Raw genomic sequence first — 22,949 nt, 5'->3', positions numbered from 1 at the left:
AGATGTTCCAGCAGATGGCCTCTGCTTGGGTTCCAGCTGTTAGCAGCATCAGCCTCCAGACTTGGGATCCAGCAAGCTTCCTAATGATTATGGCTCCAGCCGACCGGTCACCTCCACCCTTCATTCACACTCTGCACATGGGTGTTTTATCCAGGTGTATAGCAGATGCCTGCTAAGTTTAACTCTTATTTGCAATGTTGCATTTCTCAGGTTTGACGGTTAAAGAAACACATTTTATACATCATACATCAAACTACCTTTGAACCCACCCAGCCAAGGCCCCAGACACCATGGGGCAGAGAAGAGCCTTTTCTGCTTTCCCTTTTCTGAATTCTTACCCACTGAATCTGTGAAGGAAAAAAAGTGCTTGTTGGTTTGTGCAACTGAGTTTGGGATGACTCGTTACACAGCAGTGGTAACGAGAATCTTACTTCTCAGTGATCTTTTTTTTCTGTAACATGTCCAGAAGACACATGTTTACTTGATGACTGTGTTCTGGTGATTCACAGTTTTTACTGTTTCTATCAACACGGTGACTTCCAGATCAGGAGTTAGATTGGAGACCATCAGTTGTTCCCCAGATAAAGTCATCTACAACTTGTCAGTTCTTACTCCACCTTCCCCCTTCCTCAGGACTTCTTGTCTTGCTGGAACTCTGTCTAGAACCGTGGCCTCCTACCCACACCCCCCGTCCTTGCTTACACTGGTTGAATTGGGAGCAAAGAAGAGGGCAACCTCATGTTTAGATGGGGAAGGGAACGTCAAAGAGCCTTTCTCTACCCATTTTGAACTGCATCCCTCCTCCTTTACTATGTAAGCAACACCCTTTATTGATGCACACATAACTGGTGCTTCTTTTGTCTGATTTCATCGCACTTTTCACTTCACATTGTATCTTGAAAAACAAAATGCCCTATTTTTCAGTGATAAACAGAATGAGAGTGTCCAGCACTTCTTTAGGTGTATGATACATCAACCAAAACTTCATTCACACTCTGCACATGGGTGTTTTATCCAGGTGTATAGCAGATGCCTGCTAAGTTTAACTCTTATTTGCAATGTTGCATTTCTCAGGTTTGACGGTTAAAGAAACACATTTTATACATCATACATCAAACTGTACCCCCAACCAATTTCCTAACAAGTCCCCCAAACACAGTTTATCATTAGTAACAGACCAGCATGTGAACATGTTTAGCATGTTACTTCCTGGTCATCAAATGTTTAATGTGGTTGTTGACAAGCACCTGCTTTGTATGTGGGGGAAATGTGCATTTTGCGTAATGTACCATAAATGTTCCATTTATGATATGGAGTAACAATTGATGCACTCAATAAATAAAATTTATTAGGAAAAATGCAGATAGAAGTACGCGGTACAAGCTGGTAATTTCCTACTGTGGATTATTACCTGGTAAAGTAGAGACTAAGAGCTTGAGGAACAGGTTAGAATGGAGGAGAGTTAATCATTTTCTTCATTGATGGTTATGGAAGGACATGGGCTGGAGTTGGGCATTAAAAGGGCTATTTCAGGGAAAACTTCAGAGGCAGTAATGGAATTCTGTCATCTTTTTGAGGTTCCCACGCTGACTCTGAATGGGAAGATTTAGGATGAAAAACTGCAAATTATACCTTTGCTTACTTCCTGCTGTTTCAGTTTATAAATTTCTCTGTGTGATGCTAAGACATTAGGTAGCAGGACATCATGACTAGTCTCTGAGTACAAGGAATCTCCCCAGTATGTATCTCCCATGTTGATTATACCTGAGTCTGATGTCCTCCCAGTTGGACTTGGAATGTAACTCAAACAATTGCATATGTTGCTTTGTAAAAATGGTATATCAAGCCAGACTTGATCCCTATCCCAGGTTAGAAATCTGGAACAAAAGTGGCAATGAAAACCAGGAGGGTGTTGAGCAGAGAGAATTCTATGAGGCTTTACACCACTCTGGTGTTTTTCATAACAAATAAAGCCCTGGGATTGGGGGTGAGTGAGTTTCCAGTCCGTTAAAGTACTTTTCTCTTTTGATCTACTTGTCCAAAATCATCCGAGCATGTTCATTTTATAGTCAATATACATACTGGATTCCCGTTACTTACTTACATTTGTAAATGTACTCTGAGTTATACTCATTTTAATGTTTTGTTTCCGAGTTTCTTAAAATATTAGCCTAGTTTCATAATCACGCTAGTAATAAAATAGGAAACTTCAATAAATTGAACAATAAAAGTGAGAATTCCTCATTTGAGATGACCTGCTCCCACATCCCGAATGTCAGCTGGGACTAACAGAACCATCTTCCTATGGTGCACCTGCACCATAGATAGAATGTAACAGTTCTTTTTTTTTTTTAAGATTTTATTTATTTATTTGAGAGAGAGAGACAGTGAGAGAGAGCATGAGCGAGGAGAAGGTCAGAGAGCGAAGCAGACTCCCCATGGAGCTGGGAGCCTGATGTGGGACTCGATCCCGGGACTCCAGGATCACGCCCTGAGCCGAAGGCAGTCGTCCAACCAACTGAGCCACCCAGGCGTCCCAGAATGTAACAGTTCTTAAGAACGCAATAGGATTATTGGAAAACTCATAATTAAGCTGATATTGCAAACTTGTTAGTCGTAGTACTCCTTCCTCTAAAACTGCCTATTGGCCTGCTTGTGACAGCTCAGCTGGGTACCAGCCGGACTGTGCACCACACTTCGGTGAGGACCTCCACTTACACCTGCTTAGACTTAGGACTCTTCTCTACTTGAGAAAAGCATCAGTGTCCTATAGTGCAGCTCTTATTTTCCCATAGTGTATTCTGTTACTTCTGATAGTGCAATTTTCCTATTGTGCTGCCAATGCTTATTTCAATATATTATTTTCATCATAGGTTACTAGTTTACCTCTCCCCCACCTTTCTTTTCTTTCTTTCTTTTTTTTTTTTAACCAAAGGGCAAATGGAATTTTTAACTATAAAATGGTTTTATCTCTAAAATGATTCCTTTCTTTATGATTTAATGATTTTTGATAATGTCATGCATTTATTTCCTCAATTAACTGGGTGCTCAGTATTGTGTTTTAAATCCAGCTTGGCCAGTTTGTTTGTATTAGAGTGGCTTGGCAATTTCTGGGGCTGCACGATAGTATCAAGTGAGCTTTCCACCTTCCTAAAGACACTTAAAACTAGCCCTGCACTGTGGAGACTCTGAATACATTTAGAATTAAGAATCAGATTGGAGCTCCAATATTATTATTATTATTACTATTATTATTAAGATTTTATTTATTTATTTGACAGAAAGAGAGGGAACAAGCAGGGGAGTGGAAGAGGGAGAAGCAGGCTTCCCAGTGAGCAGGGAGCCTGATGCAGGGCTCGATCCCAGGACCCCAGAATCATGACCTGAGTTGAAGGCAGACGCTCAATGACTGAGCCACCCAGGCGCTGCTACAACTCCAACATTATTGAAAAAGAAACAATGCAACTGGATCCCCATGAATTCCGCCTCCCAGTGATGGTCTAATCGCATCCAGAGAATTATTTCACCCTTCACTGTCCATGCCCTTCCGTGGGATTGCGCTTTTTTCTTCCACAGTAAAATCGTCAGCAGGGTCAAGTGGTTTGGGAAGCAGTTCAGTTTTAAGACCAGAGTTCTTGTTTTGAAAACACGTTAGTTTTTCCAGAAACTCTGTTTATCTCTCCCATCTCCTCCCACTGTATTCTAGTGTTTCCCAAATACCCCCGTCTCTGCGTACATATCTGTTTGTCTTTCTGGTGTCTGCCACATTGGGAAGTCTCATTAAACCCGCATCTGTTCTCTTTTAGGAGAAACCTGATGCCAACCCCACGTCACTTCAGCTGCGGTCCCAGATCGAAGTAAGCACAATGACTTTAATCGTCTATTTTTGCTTCTGCTTCTTTTTTTTTTTTTAAGTCATATTCTGTACAAATCAGAGGAAGCCTGCTGCTCTAGCTGCGCTGACACTGTGTCTCTTTCTCCTAGGAGTCCCTTGGCTTCTGCAGCGCCGTGTCAACACCAGAGGTGGAAAGAAAGTAAGTTTCCTTCCTTCTGCCCAGGATCAGAATTTCTAAGTAGGTCCATCCTGGTGAAAGTTGAGTGGGTGATCATGTTGTGTCTGTGCCGTGGAGCCTGAGGTCATGTTCCTTGCACGGGGTGTGTGTGTGTGTGTGTGTATGTGTGTGTGTGTGTGTGTGTACATGCATGTGTGGGTGGATAAGAGTGTGTTTTGTAATTCAGTTGGTGAAGACTAAGGATTCCGCAAGAGTTACTGGTTTCACACAGCTTATTGTGAGTGAACCCCAAATAACTGACTGGAAATGAGCAGAGAAAGGAAAAGGACGGGTCCACCAAGATGGGTTTCCTTCTTTTAAAATAGTCTCCGATACAGGGTGAAAGTCATAAAGAAGCAAGGTACAAAAATACAATATATTCCAGAATAAAACAGTTGTTCAAAACAAAACAACTCTCTCCGCATGCGACTTTGGTGGGTACCCTTAAAACAAGAATAAATGCTTGTGACAAAATAGTAAATGTTTCTTAACCTTTCCTGTTAAAGGTGATATTTTTGCTTCTTTGTCCTGACTTGGGCCCTGTAATCTTTACTGTCATGGAAGATAATTCTATGTTATATCTTATGTCCGCAGTGTTTCTTTTAGGCAGCTTTAAAAAACAAAACAAAACAAAACAAAAACAAAGCAAATGGGTTTTTTTTGTTGTTGTTGTTGTTTTCTATAGCCTTTCCCGTTTCTTCTTTATTCCATCGTAATTACACTAGAATGTTCTATTTATTATCTTCCGAGGTAAAGAAATTTTAAGAAAGTCCTCATCTTCAAACAGATGCTTCCTTTGGTACGGAACCCCTTACAGCGTTTGGTGCCAGGAGAAGCATAGAAGTGGTTTAGCAATAAAGTATTTCTGGAATGAAAAGCACACATTGGGAGAGCGTGTGTGTGCTTTATGACACGGCTCTGCCTAATCCGTCCACGTGTGTGCTGCCGGCCCAGAGACAGCTTCCAGGAGGGAAGGCTGCTTTGCCAAGGCTTCAGTTCTCAAAAGGTGGTGCAGATTTGGTTCAGACTGAGGAACATTGGGAGTGACGAGCAAAAAGCAAACCAAGGCCATTTCCCATTCAGGGTTAGAGAATGCCTGTGCCACTAACATGACTCTCCTTTGTCTTAGCTGCGTGTAACCTCCCACCAGCTTAGTAATGTGGAGGCTGAAGGAGCTCAGAGATTGGAGTTGACATTGATTTGGGAATTGGTGGTAGGGTGGCAATAAATTGAGTTGAGTATAGGCAAACGCATGGAGTCAATGGTGTAGAAGTTCTTCTGACCTAGTTTACTACCTATTTGGCAGGATCCGGGCTGAGAACTCAGGTGTTCTTCAGAATCTTGAGTCCTTTGGGAAACTAGAAATGTTTGCCTTTTCTCCTAAGAGGAAGTGACTCACCAAATTTGTACTAATCTTAGTTAGGCTGGGTATTTCTTCTTCCCCCCCAATTGTGGGTAGTCATTCTTTCCGTGTTTACATCCTTCACTTAGTAAAATGTGGCGTGGCTCTTGTGGCCAAGAGAGAGACTCTCAGCCTCCTCTGAGGTTAACAAAAAATTCTGAACACACACAACACACAGTACTGGTGACAGCCCCAGCCTCTCCCATCTATAAATCTGCCATTTTGCTTCTGTTCTTTTAAGTGGTTTACTTGAACCTTGGTATTTCTAAGTAACTTAAAAGTTGTAGCCCATTTTGTTCTGTATTTGCTGTTGAATGCTTTTTGAAAACTCTGGTACTCTTGTTTTTCTTATTTAAAGAAAAAACTCTTGAAAAATCTTAAACTTACTGTAAAGGTGCAAGAGTTGTGCAGTGAACTTCTGTATAACTTTTACTTAGACTCCGCAGTTTACACACTCTTATTCTCCCTCCTAGACATACACACACACACACACACACATAACATTGCTAATTATGATTATTGCAGAACGATCAGAGAGTAAGTTACAAACTCTGTGACTGTCACTTCTCAGTACCTCAACCCGTATCTCCTAAGGACAAAGACCTCTTACAGAACTCTGCAGTGTAATTACCAAATAGAGAAATTTGAATAGTGATTTTCCTAATCTATAGTTCATGTTCGAGTTTCTCTAATTGCCCCAGTAGTGTTTCTTACAGCACTTTTTTTTTTTTCAATCCAGCAGTTAAAAAAATGACTCATCACATTCACATGTCCTCTCTCTTGTCATATTTAATCTGAAAGGATTTCTTGGCCTTTCTTTGTTTTTTCTGCTACTGATGGGTTTTTTAAGAGGGTAGGCTAGTTGTTTTGTAAAGTATTCCTCTGTCTGGGTTTCTTCTTGGGACTCAGGTAGTGCAGTTTTGCTGTAGCATTCTTCCAGTACACTGCATCATGCTGTGAATCTGTCCCATTGTTGGTGATACTAATTTTGATCATTTGATTGTGGTGGCATCCATCGGGTTTCTTCTGACAAGTCAGACTTTTTCCTTTGCTGTTAGTAAATATTCTGTGGGGAGATGATCTGAGACTATGTTAATGCCTTGTTCCTCATCAAACTTTTACCTGATGGTTTTAGATTCCTTTAATGACTGTCACCTAAATCAGTTTTTACAGTGATGGTTACAAAATGATGATACTTATTCTTAAACTGGTAATTCCTTTGGATTAAACCTTCCAAAAGATTTTCTTTCTTTCTTTCTTTTTCTTTTTTAAATAAGGTGGGCACTCTAGGTTAGATTATAAACTGAAGAGTTTTGTTTATATTGAATTATTTGGATTTTTTTTTTCTTTTACTTGAGGGTGCAATTACTTTGAAATACAGAATCCTGCTAGTCCTCTGATCAGAATGCTTGCTGGTAGTTTTGTAAGCCAGAGAGGATGACCTGGTAAGCCCGCTGGTTGTGTCTGGTGAGCGTCCACCAGGCATCTGCCAACCAGAATATCTTTCTGAGTTAGCAGTGTTGTTTTATGGGCAGAACTTTTCTTCTGCAGTCAAAAGGCAAGAGAACTCAGACAAAAGTAGGCAAATCCTGCAGCAGCCTGCCCTTAGAGCAGAGGCCTTGGTGGAGCGACATGGGAGTCCAGTGACTGGGCTTGTGGCTCCTGTGGCCTGAGCCACAGCCCCTCCCCCACCAATACCCCCTCATGTCTCAGGGGCCACAGGACATCTTTTTCTCTCCCTTCTCCCCCAGTTAAAACCTGAGCCAAGGAAGGAATCAAGTGTTCATTATAATGCAAATACCTGATTTCTAAAAAATTCATCATCTCTCCCAGGGGTATTTACCATTTCACTGGGTTTAAAGTCTTGAGTTACAAGAACGTAGCTCTGACCAGAAGAGACCAAGGGGGTGGGTCTTGTGGGGGTGACAAGCAGTGAGAAGTCAGACAAGAAGTGAGGATATACCTAACATCATTGTAGCTGCGCCCTCTGCCAGGTGGGGTTGATCGGCTGTACTTGGGTGGATATGTGAGACCCACAGGATAGGTGCGGCTGTCCATACGCAGAACAGGCCTGCCCCCACCAGTCTGATAGAGGCTTTGTTCCTCCTTATCTTCTTACGTTCTATGTGGTCTCTCTGTGCTTTCACTGAAAATATTAAAAAATGCTAAGGGAGCTTTCATTTCAGTCTCTTCTATTTATATCTATTTACCTTGCCTATCGATGAGACTATCTACTTTATTACAACAACCTTGGATTTGTGTCTACTGGCTAAAAAGCTGAACGTTAGTTAAATTTTTTTGTTAGCCTGAAGAATATCTGGAGAGCAAGACTTCTTTGCTGGGAGAATTCTATTTATGTATGGATGTATTTGACAGAGAGCGCATGCGCACAAGCAGGGGGAGAGGCAGAAGGAGAGGGAGAAGCAGGCTCCCCACTAAGCAGGGAGCCCGATGCAGGACTTGAGCCCAGGACTCTGGGATCGTGACCTGAGCTGAAGGCAGACACCCAACTGACTGAGCCACCCAGGCGCACCCAAAATTCTTTATAACTGTGTCTATTGGGAATGCATTTAGCTAGAAATAACAGGAAACATGACCTATAGTGGCATAAAAAGAATACAGCGTTCACTGGCTACCTCCTCGTTCCACTGGGTGATCTAGGGGCTGGCACGGAGGCTCACCTGAACCTTCAGGAACCTGGATTGTACTGTTTGTTGTTAATCCCTGGTTTTAAAGTGGCCACTGCATTTTCTAGGTGGGAAGGAGAAACAGGGTGAAGAAGGTCAAACGGCAAAAAGCCACAGGCACATCCTTTAAAAAGTTTTCCTAGAAACCCTGTCCAACACATTCCAGTTTGTCTCACTCATTTCTTCAAGCCGCAGCTGTTCACTGAGCACCGGCTTTGTGGGCCAGCCCCCATTCGGGGCTCCAGGGTGTACGATGAACTGATGTGAGCTGCATCAACATAGACAGAGATGTCGTAGAAAACATTTATTTGCTTTTAGTGGTGCTACAGAGAAGAGTAAAGCAAAGAAAGTGGGCCCCAAATTGGGGCACTTGTCCACCATTGCCACCAGAAAGCTTGGAGGGACGTGTGTTTTCTGTTGACTACTTTATTGCCCTGGGCAAGATGAGTGTCTTAAGGAAGGAGGGAGCCCAGACATTGGGCAGGAAACTAGCACTCTTTCCCACAATAACCTAATCTTTTATTTGTACGTGTATTTCTGAAACAGAGTAATCTGAAAATTGCCTGTCTAATAAATAAGCTATGTGTCAAGATGATTTAGATTCATTCCTTTCAAGGAAGCCAACTGTAAGGGAGCCATCTGGCTATGATTTCTAGGTGTGTATCTACATTGGAAGTAGCCCTAATAGGGTTGATTCTGCAAATTGGAAAAGAAGAAGCAGGAGATAGCCGGTAATGTTGATTGAGCACTGAGTATGGGCCAGGAACTGATCAAAGTACTTAACATTGACTGAGTTAATCCATCATCCCTTTGAGGTTTGCTATGATATTATTCCCATTGGCAAATGCAGAAACTGAGGCACAGAGAGGTTAATAAGTTGCTCAGGGCTACACAGCTAATTAAGTGGCAGAGCCCAGATTTGATCCCAGTTGAGAACCCAGGCTCCTACCATTAAGCTATAATTCCAGAATACTTTTAATTGCACTGCTTATGCAGATAGAGAGGTTGGGGTAAATTGAGGTTCGTTAGCGTTATATAAATAGCAGCAGTTAAAACCTACACTCCAGTAGTCCTCTTGGAGGTAGGGGGAGGCTTTCCTTGCATTTGAATCTAAGTTATGTCTCAGTTATTTATTTATAGAGGCAGGAAGGTCCAAAATAAATCTCAAAACTTCACCTTCGCCAATATTTATAGGCCCTTTTCTACTAAGTCTTTCACCAGAGTTGAAAATTCACTGATTTAGTTTCACTTCCTTTCATTACCTGTGACTACCCTTGAACTATTTTATGGTGAAAAAGTCCAAAAATATATCGTAGACGGACGAGGAAGATAAGTCAAAGGAGGGCGAGCCAGCGGAGCAGCACTCTGTGGTCCAGTGAAATGGACGGCGTCTGGGTTACAAATGTTCTCTGCGGACGTTGACTCCCTTTGGACACCGCTTCCCTCTCGGATTTGTTTCGTCTGGCAAGCTGGCACTATATACTCTTTTGATGGCCTCCAGTCTCCTTTTCTCCCTCCTCCCAAATCCCTGTTTCACCTCCCCCTTGCCATGTGCCCTCCGGGAAGTAACCCTGCTTGTGTCGGTGTGTTCTGGTTGCTCCCTCCCTCCTGCTCCTCTCCAGATCACTTGCATCTCTGAACTTGCCTTCCTGCCCCTCACGGGGGGCCCCTGCCTGCCTGACCCCCAGCCTCTTCTTTTCCCCTACCCTCCAGGCAGATGAAGTTCCTGTGATTGCCGAGCTGGGCCACACACGCCCAAGGCGTCCTGAGCCTCTGAGCCCCGTCCCTACTTTCACCGTCCTCCCCACCCCCCTCCGCTGGGCAGACCCCATCAGACTTAGAATCCCAACTCTGGTCGTGGCTCCTCCCAGAAGTCTTCCCTGATTCACAGTGTGGGGGTCCAGTGTCCTGTTCCTGGGCTGTGTAGCCGCACACAGTCCTGCTACAATGAGAGTGGACGGAGGTTACGGGGGGGGGTGGTGCATGCGTGTGTGCATGAGTGTGTGCATGCGTGTGTGCATGTGTGTGTGTGAGACCTTACACTCTGAACCCTGGGTCTTTCATAAATATGCTTCGTTCTTCTCCCTCCCGTGGAAGGTTTCTTACCATTCTCGAAAACCATAGTCAGACTTCTCCCCCTGAACTTGGCCCCCACAGCCCAACTCCTGTCTCCTTCGTTCTTGCCGAAATGCTGTCTAAGGTCAGTGCTGCAGCAGTAACCAACCCAGAGGCCCCTGCCAGCTCACAGATCCTTGTTGTCTTTGGCAGGGCTGCCTTTCCCGCGGGTCCTACTTCTCCCCTCGCCCTTGGTTTGGTGCCTGTGGCAGCTTCTAGTTTCTCCTCACTGCATGCCCCCTTTTGGCAGTTCCCTTTCTTCTGCCCGTTTCCTACCATGGGTGTTCCCCTGGGGCTGTGTACCCAGCCTGCAGGCTCTCCCCAGGGATGCACACCCAAGGTTTTGACCTCTTGTGTCGGGGCACCCACTCAAATCCACAGCTGTCCCTCGGCCCCGTTTCCCGGTCTGGTGACATGCCCGTTGCCACAGCTTGCCAGATGCGGCTCACTACTGTCCCTCTCACCCGAGGTGCACGTCCTTACAGCAGAGCTCCTCACCCCTTCTTCACCTTCTTTCCTTCTCTGACAGCATGTTCTTTGATCATATGTCCCCCTTCGGTCCTTGGGACCATTTTCCGCTCTTCACGCAGCCTTGAGTCATTATCTCCTGCTTTTCTTTCGTGATTCCAAAACCTCAATCATCAAATCCTGTTGCTTCTACTTCTTTATTTTTTTTTCTTTTTAAAAATTTTATTTATTTGAGAGAGAGTGTGAGCACAAGCTAGGGGAGGGGCAGAGGGAGAAGCAGGCTCCCAAGGAGCCCCACGCCATGGGGCTTGATCCCAGGACCCTGGGATCATGGCCTGAGCCAAAGGCAGATGCTTAACTGAATAAACCACCCAGGCGCCCCAGTTACTTGTACTTCTGTAACTTTTCCTGTGTTTCCCACTGCAAGTGATACCTTTAGTGCTCTTTTCATGAGCCAGAAAAGTACATTCAGGAAATGACCCCAGATTGGTCTCCATGAAGTGCAGTTAGGCCACACTGCGGTGAGGGGATGCTGAGCTCTCCCCCGTGGCACCTATGAATTAGGGCCTCTGCACATTTGCACTTGAAAAAAAAACCCCATAGTCCAGCCCGGGCCCATCTTTATGGCCACGTCTCCCACCACCGGCCACACTGCCCCCTCTGTCTTCATGCCTCCTGGGCTGTTCCAAGCTCCTGCCTTGAAAGCATCTCCTTTCTTTAGATCCTCTTTTAAGAACTGCTTCTCCAGGGATGCTTTCTTGGTCCTTTCCCTGGCTGTAAGCTTTCCACCTTTTGGAATCCAGTAATAGCTGGCACGGTGATGTCTCTGTAACAGGTACCATCATCATAACAGTGGTTATTGGGTTATTTCTATTATCGGACACCATGCTAATCAGTTTTACTGTATTTTGTCATTTAAGTTTTCCTGGACTCATTGATGTACTATTTTTGAGATTAGTTGGCTTGCCTAAGGTCCTAGAACTGGAGACAAGAGGCCTTATCCGGTCTGAATGCCATGACGGCCTTGGGGTTAAGATGCTCTGCCTGATAACCAGACTCTCTGGGTTCACCTCCAGTCTGTTTCTTACCAGCGCCTCAGCTCTTGGCAGGTTACTCCATCTCGGTGTCTACAGGTTCCATGACTGTAGAACGAGGATGATCAGTACAGTACATACTTCCCTTACTAAACTTTCCAGCACCTACTGAGTGTAATTTGTAATTCAGTAATTTTTTTTAAATCCTTAATTTTAAAACTTGGAGTTTTGTTAGAAAAGTACATTTATGTTGTTTTCTTTTTGGTAATAGGTTTATTGAGATCTAATTCACATACCAGGAACTAGAGGGTATTATGCTAAGTGAAATAAGCCAATCAGAAATTATCCTATGATCTCACTTGTATGTGGGATTTAAGAAACAAAACAGAGGAGAATAGGGGAAGGGAGGGAAAAATAAAACAAGATGAAATAAGAGTGGGAGACAAAGCATAAGAGACTCTTAATCATAGGAAACAGACAGGGTTGCTGGAGGGGAGGGGTGTGGAGGAGTGGGGTAACTGGGTGATGGACATTAAGGAGGGCGTGTAATGTAATGTAATGAGCACTGGGTATTATATGCAACTGATGAATCACTGAAGTCAACTTATAATAATAATATTATGTTAACTGAATTTAAATAAAAAATAATTCACATATTATGATTCACATCATATAACTCATCCATTAAAAGTATGTAATTCAGTGGGTTCAAAAAAAATTTTTTTATTTGGGGGGGTAGGAGGGGTAGAGGGAGAGGAGGAGAGAGGATCTCAAGCAGACTCCCCACTGAGCACAGAGGCTGACAGGGACTCTATCTCACAACCCCAAGGTCATGACCTGAGCTGAGATCAGGAGTCAGACGCTTAACTGAGTGACCCACCCAGGTACCCTAAAGACTCGTGTGTGTTTTAAGTGACCAGCTTATTTCACTTAGCATAATGCTTGTAAGGCTCATCCATGTGGATTCCCTTTTGTTGTGTGAATATGCCACATTTCGTTTATCCATTTTTTTTTGTTTGTTTATCCATTTTTTGATGGGTGGACACTCAGGACTGTAAGTCAAAAGTAGTGTTGACTTCTTTGCTGTTATGAACAATGTTGCTGTGAACATTTGTATACAGGCTGACATGTAGTCATTTGTTTAGTTGTTTTTAAATCTGCTTTAGTGAGATACAGTGTATCCACCATGTACTCACCTAGTAAAAATACTCAACAAGGTGTAGCCTGTTCACAGAATGGTACCACCGTCACCAGAGTCAATTTTAGAACTTTTCATCAACCCAGAAAGAAACCCTTAAGCTGTCACTCCTCCATGTCATGATGACCACTGTTCTCTCTAAGCAATCACCAATCTAATTTCAGTCTCTGTAGAATCACCTCTTCTAGACATTTCATAGAAATGGGGGGGAGTGCATTTTTGAAAGAAAATTGGTTTATTATAGCTCCATTAAGAGTAGACCTTGGAATCCAGTTCTTGGTAACTTTGTCTCCAGCCTCCTTAAAATGTGTAAGATATTCTTCATTTTTTAGTAAGTAACTCCTTTTAGGACTCCTTTAGTAAGTCCTTTCAGTAAGACTTTAGAAAGTCTTCTTTTATTAAGTTCCTGCTGGGGACCTCCACCCTGTTCCTCAATAAGAAATTCTCTCATTACTGAAGACTGGGTTGGAGAAGAAGGGCTCAGGCTCCTTCCCTCATGGACACCCCCGAAAACAGGGTCTCTGCCGTCTTTGGTTCTGTGGACTTGTGCGTGACAAGGTGGGGCCCTCTCTGCTCATTTTCGTTTGTAGAAGTAAGCCCTGGAAACCCGCAGGCTGTGCAGTTACGAATCCTCCTTTGGAACAGAGCAGATTCACTGAGAATTGCTGATGAGGTCTGCAAGTTTGTTGGGAAATCCAGGTCAAGCCGTGTCCCCTGGAGCTGAGATGAATGCATCCTGTTTCCACATCCTGTTTGTGGCAGGGCTGCGGGCTGGGGAGCGGAATGCCAGATCTTTCCCATGGGGGACGTACATATGTGCACTGGGATGAGGAAATCACATGGAGGTGTGTCCTTCAGAATAGCTTGCAAGTTGGTTCTGCCCCGTTCAGGTGGATGTGTCCTTGCTGGGTGCCCACTGTCCTCCCAGGAGATGGAGCCGGGAACTTGTGGCTTGTGAGCACAGAGCCACGAAGGGGACCAGAGGTCGCTTGGACTGCCATTGTTTGAGCTCAGCAGGGTGAGAAGTAGAGGCAGAATGGCAAGTTTAGGTTTCAGAAAACGAATGGACTGCACGAAGAGCTAGGTATTAGATTAGTATGTGTATTATGCATTCTTTCCCCTTGATCCATTTACCAAGAGCCGTCTGCCAAGGCTGTGGGCAGGAGGGCAAGGTCCCTGTCCCAGGGACTGGAGTGTTTGGTGTGCTTGCTGTCTGTGATGGCCGTCTGCTTAGAGTCACTCCTCCGGGCTTCACCTACTCAGTGATGAGTTAGAATTGGGTGGTCTCCTTTCCTTCTCTGACCCAGTCCAGAGCACGCGCTGCAGTGGCCAAGTTGGCGTGGCCTGTCCAGATGGGCTGTTCTGCTGCTGCTGGTGTTGGCCAGACCGCGAGCCTGCATTAAGGTCTGCTAGTTGTGGGGTGAGAAACAGTTTATTTAAATTCTCTAAGCCTCGGGTTCCTAAACCATAAAATGTATGCAATAGAAGCTCTTTCTGAGGCTGGTCATGTGAGATACCTAGCGCGGTGCCGGCATATGGTAGGGGTTCATGTCTCGCTCGTTCTCTCTCCATGGCCTCCATGACATGTGGCATCGCCGGTGGCCATGGTCACGTGTTTATGGTTTTCACCCTCTCTTTCATTCAATGGTGTCCTGCGCAGAGCTCCCCAGTGGCTCGGGCCACAGAAAACATGTCCCCGCTACGGGAGCTTTCCTTTCCTTTCCATACCCCAAAGAGGGGAAGCTAGGAGATGACCGCTATCCTCAGGAAGCCCGTGCAGTCGCAGCATGCCGAAAGACGTGTTTGTGCGGGTGGCTTTGCATCCGCACGAGTGTGTGCTCTGTTGCATAGCATATTTGAGGGGCTCGACATTCCAGAATGCAGGGGCTCGGGGTAGGAGCAGCTGTGCTAGAATTCCCCACCTCAGCTGTTCCCCACCGCAGACTCTGCTGCCCCTCGCTTCATCTGGTGAGCGAGCCCCAGCTGCCCGGCCCCAGCTGGAGTCCACATGTCTGGGCTGCGCACCCCCCACCCTGGGGGTGGGGTGTATGCAACGGCTGAAGACAGGCTTCCACTGCCAGGAGGAACTTAGGATGCGAGGGGGCTGTGGTTTCTTTCGTCTCCTGCGGAGAGGTGAACAGGACACTGGGCCAAGGGGGTGGGGTGCAGTGGGGGGAGGCAATCAGTAGATAAATAGCAATACTATCCTGGCAAGGACAGGGAAGACCCCTATGGTATGCAAAGTAAATGGTAGCTAACAGTGAAGGAAATGGGGTGGGGTCCGTGGGGGGAAGGGGTCAGAAAGGCTAAAGGGCTTGCCAAGATCACCATCACAAAGCCTGGGCAGGCAGGGGTGGAATTCTCACATAGATCCATCTATCTGCCTGGGCCAGACCTGTTGTCACAGATGCCTCCACACAGACCACAGACAGGTGCGTCAGGAAAGACCTGTGATGGGCCGGGCAGTAGTGCAGTGCAACTGAATAAACATTTTACAGATTTCTGCGGTGTGGATGGGTTTGCTAGGTGCTGGAAAGATGCATGGGATGGGAAGGTAGCTGTCCTCTTAGGAGCTGCAGAAGTCATGACAACACAATCGTCCTAAGCCGTGAGGGCGGCACAGCAGGGGCTGGAGGAGGATGGCCAGCTGGGCCCCGGGCGTCTGGCACCGCCACAGACACAGGAGTTTGGTATCAGACTGGCTTCTTGTTGGAGAAGTGGACATTAAGGTGATGTTATTGCAGGGTTTTGACCGCTGGTGTTTGTTGGGGCTGGCTGCTCTGTGTCAGATGATGTGGCCTGATGTCACATGCGGGTCATGTGGGGAAAGGGAATGAACTGCCACCTGCAAACACGGACACGTCCTCTCTCACTGCCTCCACGTGAGCCTCCAGTTTCGACTCGCCAGGAACCTGCAGGAGGAGCTGGCGTCCTTCCCAAGATGCTCACCAGCCCCTAGCCCAGCACGATCCAAGCACGGGTGGCCCAATCGCGGCCCCCCACCCCCGAGTGAGTCCCAGCCCCACCATGACAGGCATCAGCTACAACAGGGCCTCATGCCCTGCACAGACTCTGAAGCACAGAAAGAAAGTAGGCGCTTTGCCTCTGTTCTCTGCAGCTCCCGGGACTCGGGCTGACCCAGCACACGGCAGCGGAGGGGATTTGGGAGATGTGATCCCGCGGAGCTATGTTGACAGGCTGCAAATCCACCACAGGCGCCCATAGGAGCGAGCACTGCAGGGAGGGTGAGGGGTTGGGGAGGCGGAATTAGAGAAGGGAATCCCAGACAGAAGCAAGGGTATGCAGAGGCATTTGAGCACAGCACTCTGGAGGGTGGGCAATGCTTAGAGTCCGTGCAGCTCCCGTGCCTGCTCAGGGAGGTCTTCAGAGCAGCTCAAGGACTGCCTAGTGGTGGGCTTTGTATGTTAGAAGGACCCTTGTCAAGGTGAGCAGATGGTCTGCGAGCCCCCAGGAACGCAGGGAGACCCATGGTCCAGAGGATGGATCCTGAAGGTCTAAGACTTACCAAAGCCTTTGTTAGGCTTCTAGTTTTTAAATTCTTCCATCCCACTGGCTAATTCCTTCCCTCAGTCTTTAAGGAGTGTCTCCTGCATGCCGAGTACTAAGGATGGAAATGGGGTACTCAGGACTGCCCCTGACCCCCAACCTCGTGTCTACAAGCTTGGCTGCTGTGTGGCCTTATTGTAGTCTCATATTCTGAATTCTCTTCTGAAAACTGCACTTGTAATCCTGCCTAACTGGATTTTGGAGACCTTGGAGTGAAGGGCGCAAGGAGGAAACGGAGAGGGAAGGTTGGGGAATGGGTTGCCAGGATCCCCGGATGCCACCGGCAGTCGTGGGCCTACCCACACATCACAGTTAGCTGGAGAGCTTGCGGGAAAGACAGACCTCGGGCCCCGCCCAGGCCTCATACACTGACTTCGCCAGATACGGATCGGGAGTCTTTAATAAGTTTTCCAGAAGGTTCCTAGGCGGCCAGCTTAATGTTACAAATCACGGCCAAAGCCCATTTCTTTTCCTTTGGGTCGATGGTTCCTGCTGCTGCTTCCCATCTCAGTCAGCTGTGGGAGCGGCGGTGGCACCCACCTGCACCGGTAGAGGGCACATGTCGTCACGGTGACTCTGGCACTGCTTCCCGGAGTCTCTGTCAGGCGCTGATGCGTCCCTCAGGACCAGAAGGGGGAAGGATGTGAAGCAATCCGAGAGCAACATGAGACCAGGCAGTGGAGTTGGGGGATGGCGATGTGGCAGGACATGGGTGGGAACTTAAAAAAGAGGTCTGAACCATGACGGGAGCCAACTAGACTTATTGTGGCAGTCGTTTTGCAATGCATCCAAATATCAGCTCATTATGTGTTACTCTTAAAATTAATGTGTCCTGTGTCAGTTATATCTCAGTTAAAAAAAGGAAATCTGAGGAGCTAGCTAGGAAAGCCTGAGTTCCCATCTTCACAGTGTTCATAACGTAACAGTTTTCCATCAGAGGTGTCTGAAGGAATCGAAGGTGGGGCTATGCAGCGGTCACAGGGGAAAGGACCCCATCCTTTGTGCTGCCCACCAGAAGAAGTAGGGCCGGTGGACAGCTCCCACAGCCATCTCCTAGATGGTGGCTGGCCACTGTGCCTCCAGCGTGTGACCAGCAGGGCGCAGAAGAGCCCTCCAGTCCTGCAGCTGCTCCAACTCTGTCCTTCCGAGGCAGCTTCCCTGATTCCCCTGCTCCCCTCAGAGCAGCTGACAGAAGAAAGGCAGGCAGCCCTGGCCCCCATACCCCCCACCTGGGGCCTCTGGGCCCAGACAGCGCAGCGGCCCACATGCCCAGCATGGCCCGGGCAGTGGTGAATGGGAGCCGCTGTTTGTTTCCACTGAGAAAGTTCTGACCCGCTTCCGGAGCCATTGCCATGGAAACAGACTGAGAAGATAGTTGAATGGAGCCTCTTTTCCAGCCATCTCCCCTCTCCCTTTCCCCGCTTTGAGGCGGAGGCTCTTAGGGGCCGGCTCTTTGCAGTCTGGCGTTCCCTGCAGGTTCATGCACAGTTGTTGTTGTTGTTTTTTAATGAAGATTTTATATAGTTGTCAAAGAGAGAGAGAGCAAGAGAGCGCAAGCAGGGAGGTGGCAAAGGGAGAAGGAGAAGCAGGCTCCCCCCTGAGCAGGGAGCCCCATGCAGGACTCGATCCCAGGACCCTGGAATCATGACCTGAGCCAAAGGGAGATGCTTACCCGACTTATCCACCCAGATGTCCCATCACGCACATTTGATAAGAATACCAAAGGGTAGGTTTCCCTACCGTGCCAGCCTCCGCTGGCATAAGTGACCCCATATTCACCTGGTACCAGGCAGAGTGGCAGCCTGTTGTGGGAGCTGTTCTTGTGCTGAGCCGGTACCACGCATCCTGATTACCGCCATGGAGACATGCAGTGCTTTGCTGTGCATCCAGCTGGCCTCACATCTCAGCCATTTTTCCTTGCAGAAAAGTCTTTCTTAAACCACAGATTTATTACATGTACACACCAAATTTTATTATGTTTTCAAAGATTTATTTACTTATGAAACAGAGTGTGTGTGTGCTTGCGAGCACAGAGGGGTTGGGTAGAGGTGGAGGGATAGAGAGTCCCAAGCAGACTCTGCACTGAGCAAGGAGCCGGATGCGGGGCTTGGTCCCAGGACCCTGAGATCACGACCTGAGCGAAAACTGATGCTTAACTGACTGCACCCCCCGGGTGCCCCCTGTATGTGCTAGATTTTAAAGGGCAAATAGAAGGGAAGGATATTTTTGCCTCATTTGCAGAATACATAGCCATCATTAGAAAATGCAAAGAAAGCTACTTACAGTACTTTTCTCATTTTATAAAAACTAGCTTTTGTGGTGAAAACAGTGCACTAAAATCCTGTTTTATTTTGCTTTTGACAGTAATTCAGTAATTTTTAAGATGTAAGGACCTAAATAAAATTCACATCAAGGCCCTAAAAGGAAGGTATTCATTTTTATTGGTTGCACTGAAGGCAGACAAAACAGAAGAGAACTTTTTTTCCCTTTCATTCAACACCTTTTGTGTGTCTGTTGAGGAAAAGTCAAAAATCAGAGCTTGAACCACATCTGTCGATGTCAGTGGCCAAGTCACAAACCTAAGTTGGCACTTTCAGTGCTAATAATAGGAGAATATGGACACACTTGAGGCTCATGGTTTCATATCTGGCACTGTGAATCGGGTGGTGATTCAGACAGGAGAGACCCTGGCCTTCATGAATCTGGTGTTTCCATGGGACCAACACTGGAGTGAGGCCAGGAGAGCTGAGCCCTAGCTCTGTGATTTGCCATCAGGTAAGTCACTTGCCAGGCTTCCATTTCTGCATCTGTGTGATCAGCCTTTTCATGGTCTCTGGGAGTCTGAAATACAGTGGGATCGATAGGACTGTGCTGTGTAAACCCAGACCAATGCTTAACCCGGTCATTTTTACTATTTTTTTTTAAGGGAGAGAAAGTATGCATGTGGGGGGCGAGGGGCAGAGGGCAAGAGAGGGAGAGTGAGACTTCTGAGCAGGCTCCATGCCAGGCACAGAGCCCCACAGGGGGCTCAATGTCACAACCCCGAGATCACCACCTGAGCGGAAATGAAGAGCCAGCCATTGAACCAACTGACCCGCCCAGGGGCCCCTGATCAGTTTCACCCCTTAACCCACTGAATCTGTTAGGATTATAGTCAGTCATTTGTAACTGAACCTGACCACACTAAGGAGGCAAACGGGGGCCCGTTTTCTTCATACAGCAAGGCGTCTGGAGGCTGGTACAGTTGCTCACGGAAGTATTTCCTTTCCACCAGTTTTAATACGTGATTTTCATCCTTATGATGAAATGATGACTGCTCGAGCCTTGTGTCCATGTTTCAGGAAGGACTGAGGGGAGGGGCAAAGGGCAAAAGTTATGGGAAAAGATGAGTGAGTCTTTGTCATTACGGAAACCCTAGCTTTCCCAGAGACTGTCCCTCCCTGTGAAGTCTCAGGTGTATCTTCTCTGCCAGAAGCTCCACTTGGCCTCCGCCAGCTGCAAGGGAGTGTGGGGAAGTGGGTGTTTTAATGGGGTACCTTGTTGCCCAGACAGAATCATGGTTCCCTTAGTAAGAAAGAAGGTAAGAGGAATTCGGGACGGGAGGCCACTGGCACTGCAGGCATTGGGTACAACTCTGGCCTCCTTCTGAGCACGTCGATCTAACCTGCCGCATTCTGTTGTGAACTCCTGGAAGGTCCAGACCGTTGCCCTCGACAGACCGTGTCTGTTGCCCTCAGCAGACTGCGAACGACTTCACTGTCTACGCCCAACAGCAGATGCCAAACCAAACAGCACGGTTGGTTGGTTTTGTAGGAGACTGAGGAGTTCCTGACCTTACTGGACTTACCTGCACATACTGAACTTCCCTAGAAAACAGTATCATACACCATCTGGTATGTCACAGGGACACACTGACGGGTCACTAAGTTTGCAGGAATCAGGAAGGCATTTGTAACTTCTCAAGGCTGGGATACAGTGGTGACCTCCAACGTTACCACATCAGGGCAGCCATCTGTGCAGCGTGTATTTTTTAAAGATTTTACTTACTTACTTATTTAATTATTTAGTTTCTCAGAGAGAGAGAGGGACAGTGAGAGAAAGCACAAGTATGGAGGGGGAGTGGCAGAGGGAGAGGCAGGCTCCTGTCTGAGCAGGATCCCGATGAGGGACTCGATCCCAGGATCCCAGGACCATGACCTGAGCCAAAAGAAGATACTTAACTGACTGAGCCACCCAGGCTTCCCTGTACAGCAATTTATTTTATCAACTTTCTTAGCGAGGTCAAACCCACAAGGTAACAAATAAAGAGTAATAAACCCCAGATGGAAAAGAAAATGCCCACGGGGTGTGGGGGGAGGGTTAGAAATCATGGAAGACAACCATGTGCTCTCCTAGATTCTATGCTCCATGCCCCAGGCCCATCTCTGGGCACGTGTCCAGCTCTGCACAGGGCACCGTCCTGGCCACAGGTTGTGCTGTGGAGAGGTGGCATCTGGCTATGTTTCAAGCACGATACTTAAACTTCTGCCCAGGGTGCCTGGGTGGCTCAGTGGGTTAAAGCCTCTGCCTTTGGCTCAGGTCGTGGTCGCAGGGTCCTAGGATTGAGCTCCGCGTCGTCGGGCTCTCTGCTCAGCAGGGAGCCTGCTTCCCTTCCTTTCTCTCTGCCTGCCTCTCTTCCTGCTTGTGATCTCTATCTGTCAAATAAATAAACAAAATCTTTTAAAAAACAAAAACAAAAGCTTCTGCCATGTGCTCTGTCATTAACGTTTGGGATAGTTACCATTGGGTGAACAACAGGACACAGATCTCTTCCAGTGCGTCTCTGTGGTGGATTTCAGTCTCAGCAGGGGTGGAGCCTGTTGTTGGCCTGGGAAGCTGGTTGGCCACCCCCAAATGCCAGGGAACCAGCCCCTTCAATGTCAAGAAGCTGGAGGACCCTCTGAGCCAGACTGAGAGAGACTTGGGTACACAGCCGTCCTCATGGCTAACATCTTGATGGTGGCACTTTGCCTGTACAAACATGTTCTAAATTCCATACAAGTCATAGTTCACGGAAACCTCTAGAAAATCTATGCAATAGGTACTAGTATCCCTGTCTTGCATAGAAGGAAACTGGAATTCACTGGGACAAAGTAATTTGTTCAGAGTGACTGTTTGGTGGATGGTAGAGTGGGCTTTGAGCCCTGGAGGTCGGGCTCCAGAACCCACACTGTGAGCCGTGGTGGTAGGCAGCTTCCTACAGGAAGAAGCCTTCCTAGCTCTAGGGGATGTCGTTCACATATGGATACCAGTCATTGGCCCATCCGTCTCTACCTTGACATTATGTTCAGTCACTGGTGTGTGTGTGTGTGTGTGTGTGTGTGTGTGTGTGTGTTTAATTCTCAGAGAAATGTGGATTGCTTTTGTCTAGTGCAATTGAGAAGTAGAAGAAGAGTCCTGTATCCATCCGAGCTATTTGAGGGAAGTTGATGCTAGAAAGAGAGAGAGATAGGCTTGATTTGCAGCAAAGATCGTGTTTAGATACCTCGAATTTCCATCTACCTAATATAATTAGCAGGGACTAAAGCCTAACAGAAACCATTTTTGCTACAAGTTGCATGCCTACGTTGACTCTCTCTCTGTATTTTTCTGAGTAAAAGACCCTTTTGAGACATCTTGTATAGAAGGAATAAGTTCACCTACTGTGATTCTGATGGCAGTTTTCAACCAGAGATGACAAAAGAGGCTGGGGCAGGAAAAAAGTTGAGAATGTCCAAACTCAAGGCTGGAAAGTATCAGACTTTGAAAGTGGCCTTTCTGCACTTTCTCAGGGGGAGCATTGGATCGGTATGGGGAGAGGGCCTCTTCAAATTGGGAATAAACACTAGATGGGCTTGTCGTTTTGAGCCCGTATGCACACATCACAGCCTTTTCTCTGGGGGAGTAAAGGTCACGCCACGGGCTGGTCCAGACCACTTCCGTGATGTCCATCCATCCTGGAAAGCTTCTCGCCATTCACCAGTTCTTCAGTGTACCCTGTGCTGCCTGCAGTGAGTTAACTTGGTGCGGTTCTTACTGCGTCAGGAGGACAGCAGGGAATAAAGAGCCGGGAGAACTCCGGCGCCGGGGAACGCGGGCGGAGGAACACCGACCACACGTCCAGACATCACGTCCAGTCCCCACTGCGAGGAAAACGGTGGCTTGTGAGAACACATGAATAGCTTGTAGGGAGTGCGGTCAAGAAGAGGAATTGGAGACAGCCATCTGAATCACTTGACGGAAGTCAGTTCCAAAAAAAATTAGAAGGAGGAACTGTGGCAGTTTAGAAACTGCGCGAGCCCAGAATAAGGGACGCAGAGGCGATCTTGTAACAAAAGCCCGAAGGTACTGGCTGGGAATAGGCTGAAATGAAAGAAGAGGCCTGTATGGGGAGTGTTGTGACCAGGG

The 22,949-nt window shown here is 47.0% G+C and overlaps 1 protein-coding gene across 3 annotated transcripts in view; it reads left to right on the top strand.

The window, feature by feature from the left end:
- The window catches only part of SASH1 (SAM and SH3 domain containing 1), a 308,822-nt gene that overhangs the window by 202,271 nt on the left and 83,602 nt on the right, over positions 1 to 22,949 (top strand). For all 3 annotated transcript variants that reach the window (XM_044247105.1, XM_044247100.1, XM_044247094.1), the window contains exons 3-4: positions 3,807 to 3,857; positions 3,985 to 4,034. In XM_044247105.1, coding sequence (XP_044103040.1) covers positions 3,807 to 3,857; positions 3,985 to 4,034 — 101 coding nt within the window. The remainder of the gene's footprint in view (positions 1 to 3,806; positions 3,858 to 3,984; positions 4,035 to 22,949) is intronic.

This window comes from Neovison vison, chromosome 1, assembly GCF_020171115.1.
Source record: "Neovison vison isolate M4711 chromosome 1, ASM_NN_V1, whole genome shotgun sequence".
NCBI lineage: Eukaryota > Metazoa > Chordata > Mammalia > Carnivora > Mustelidae > Neogale > Neogale vison.
Note: the sequence above shows the minus strand (reverse complement) of the source record. Positions and strands in the feature narration are given on the sequence as shown.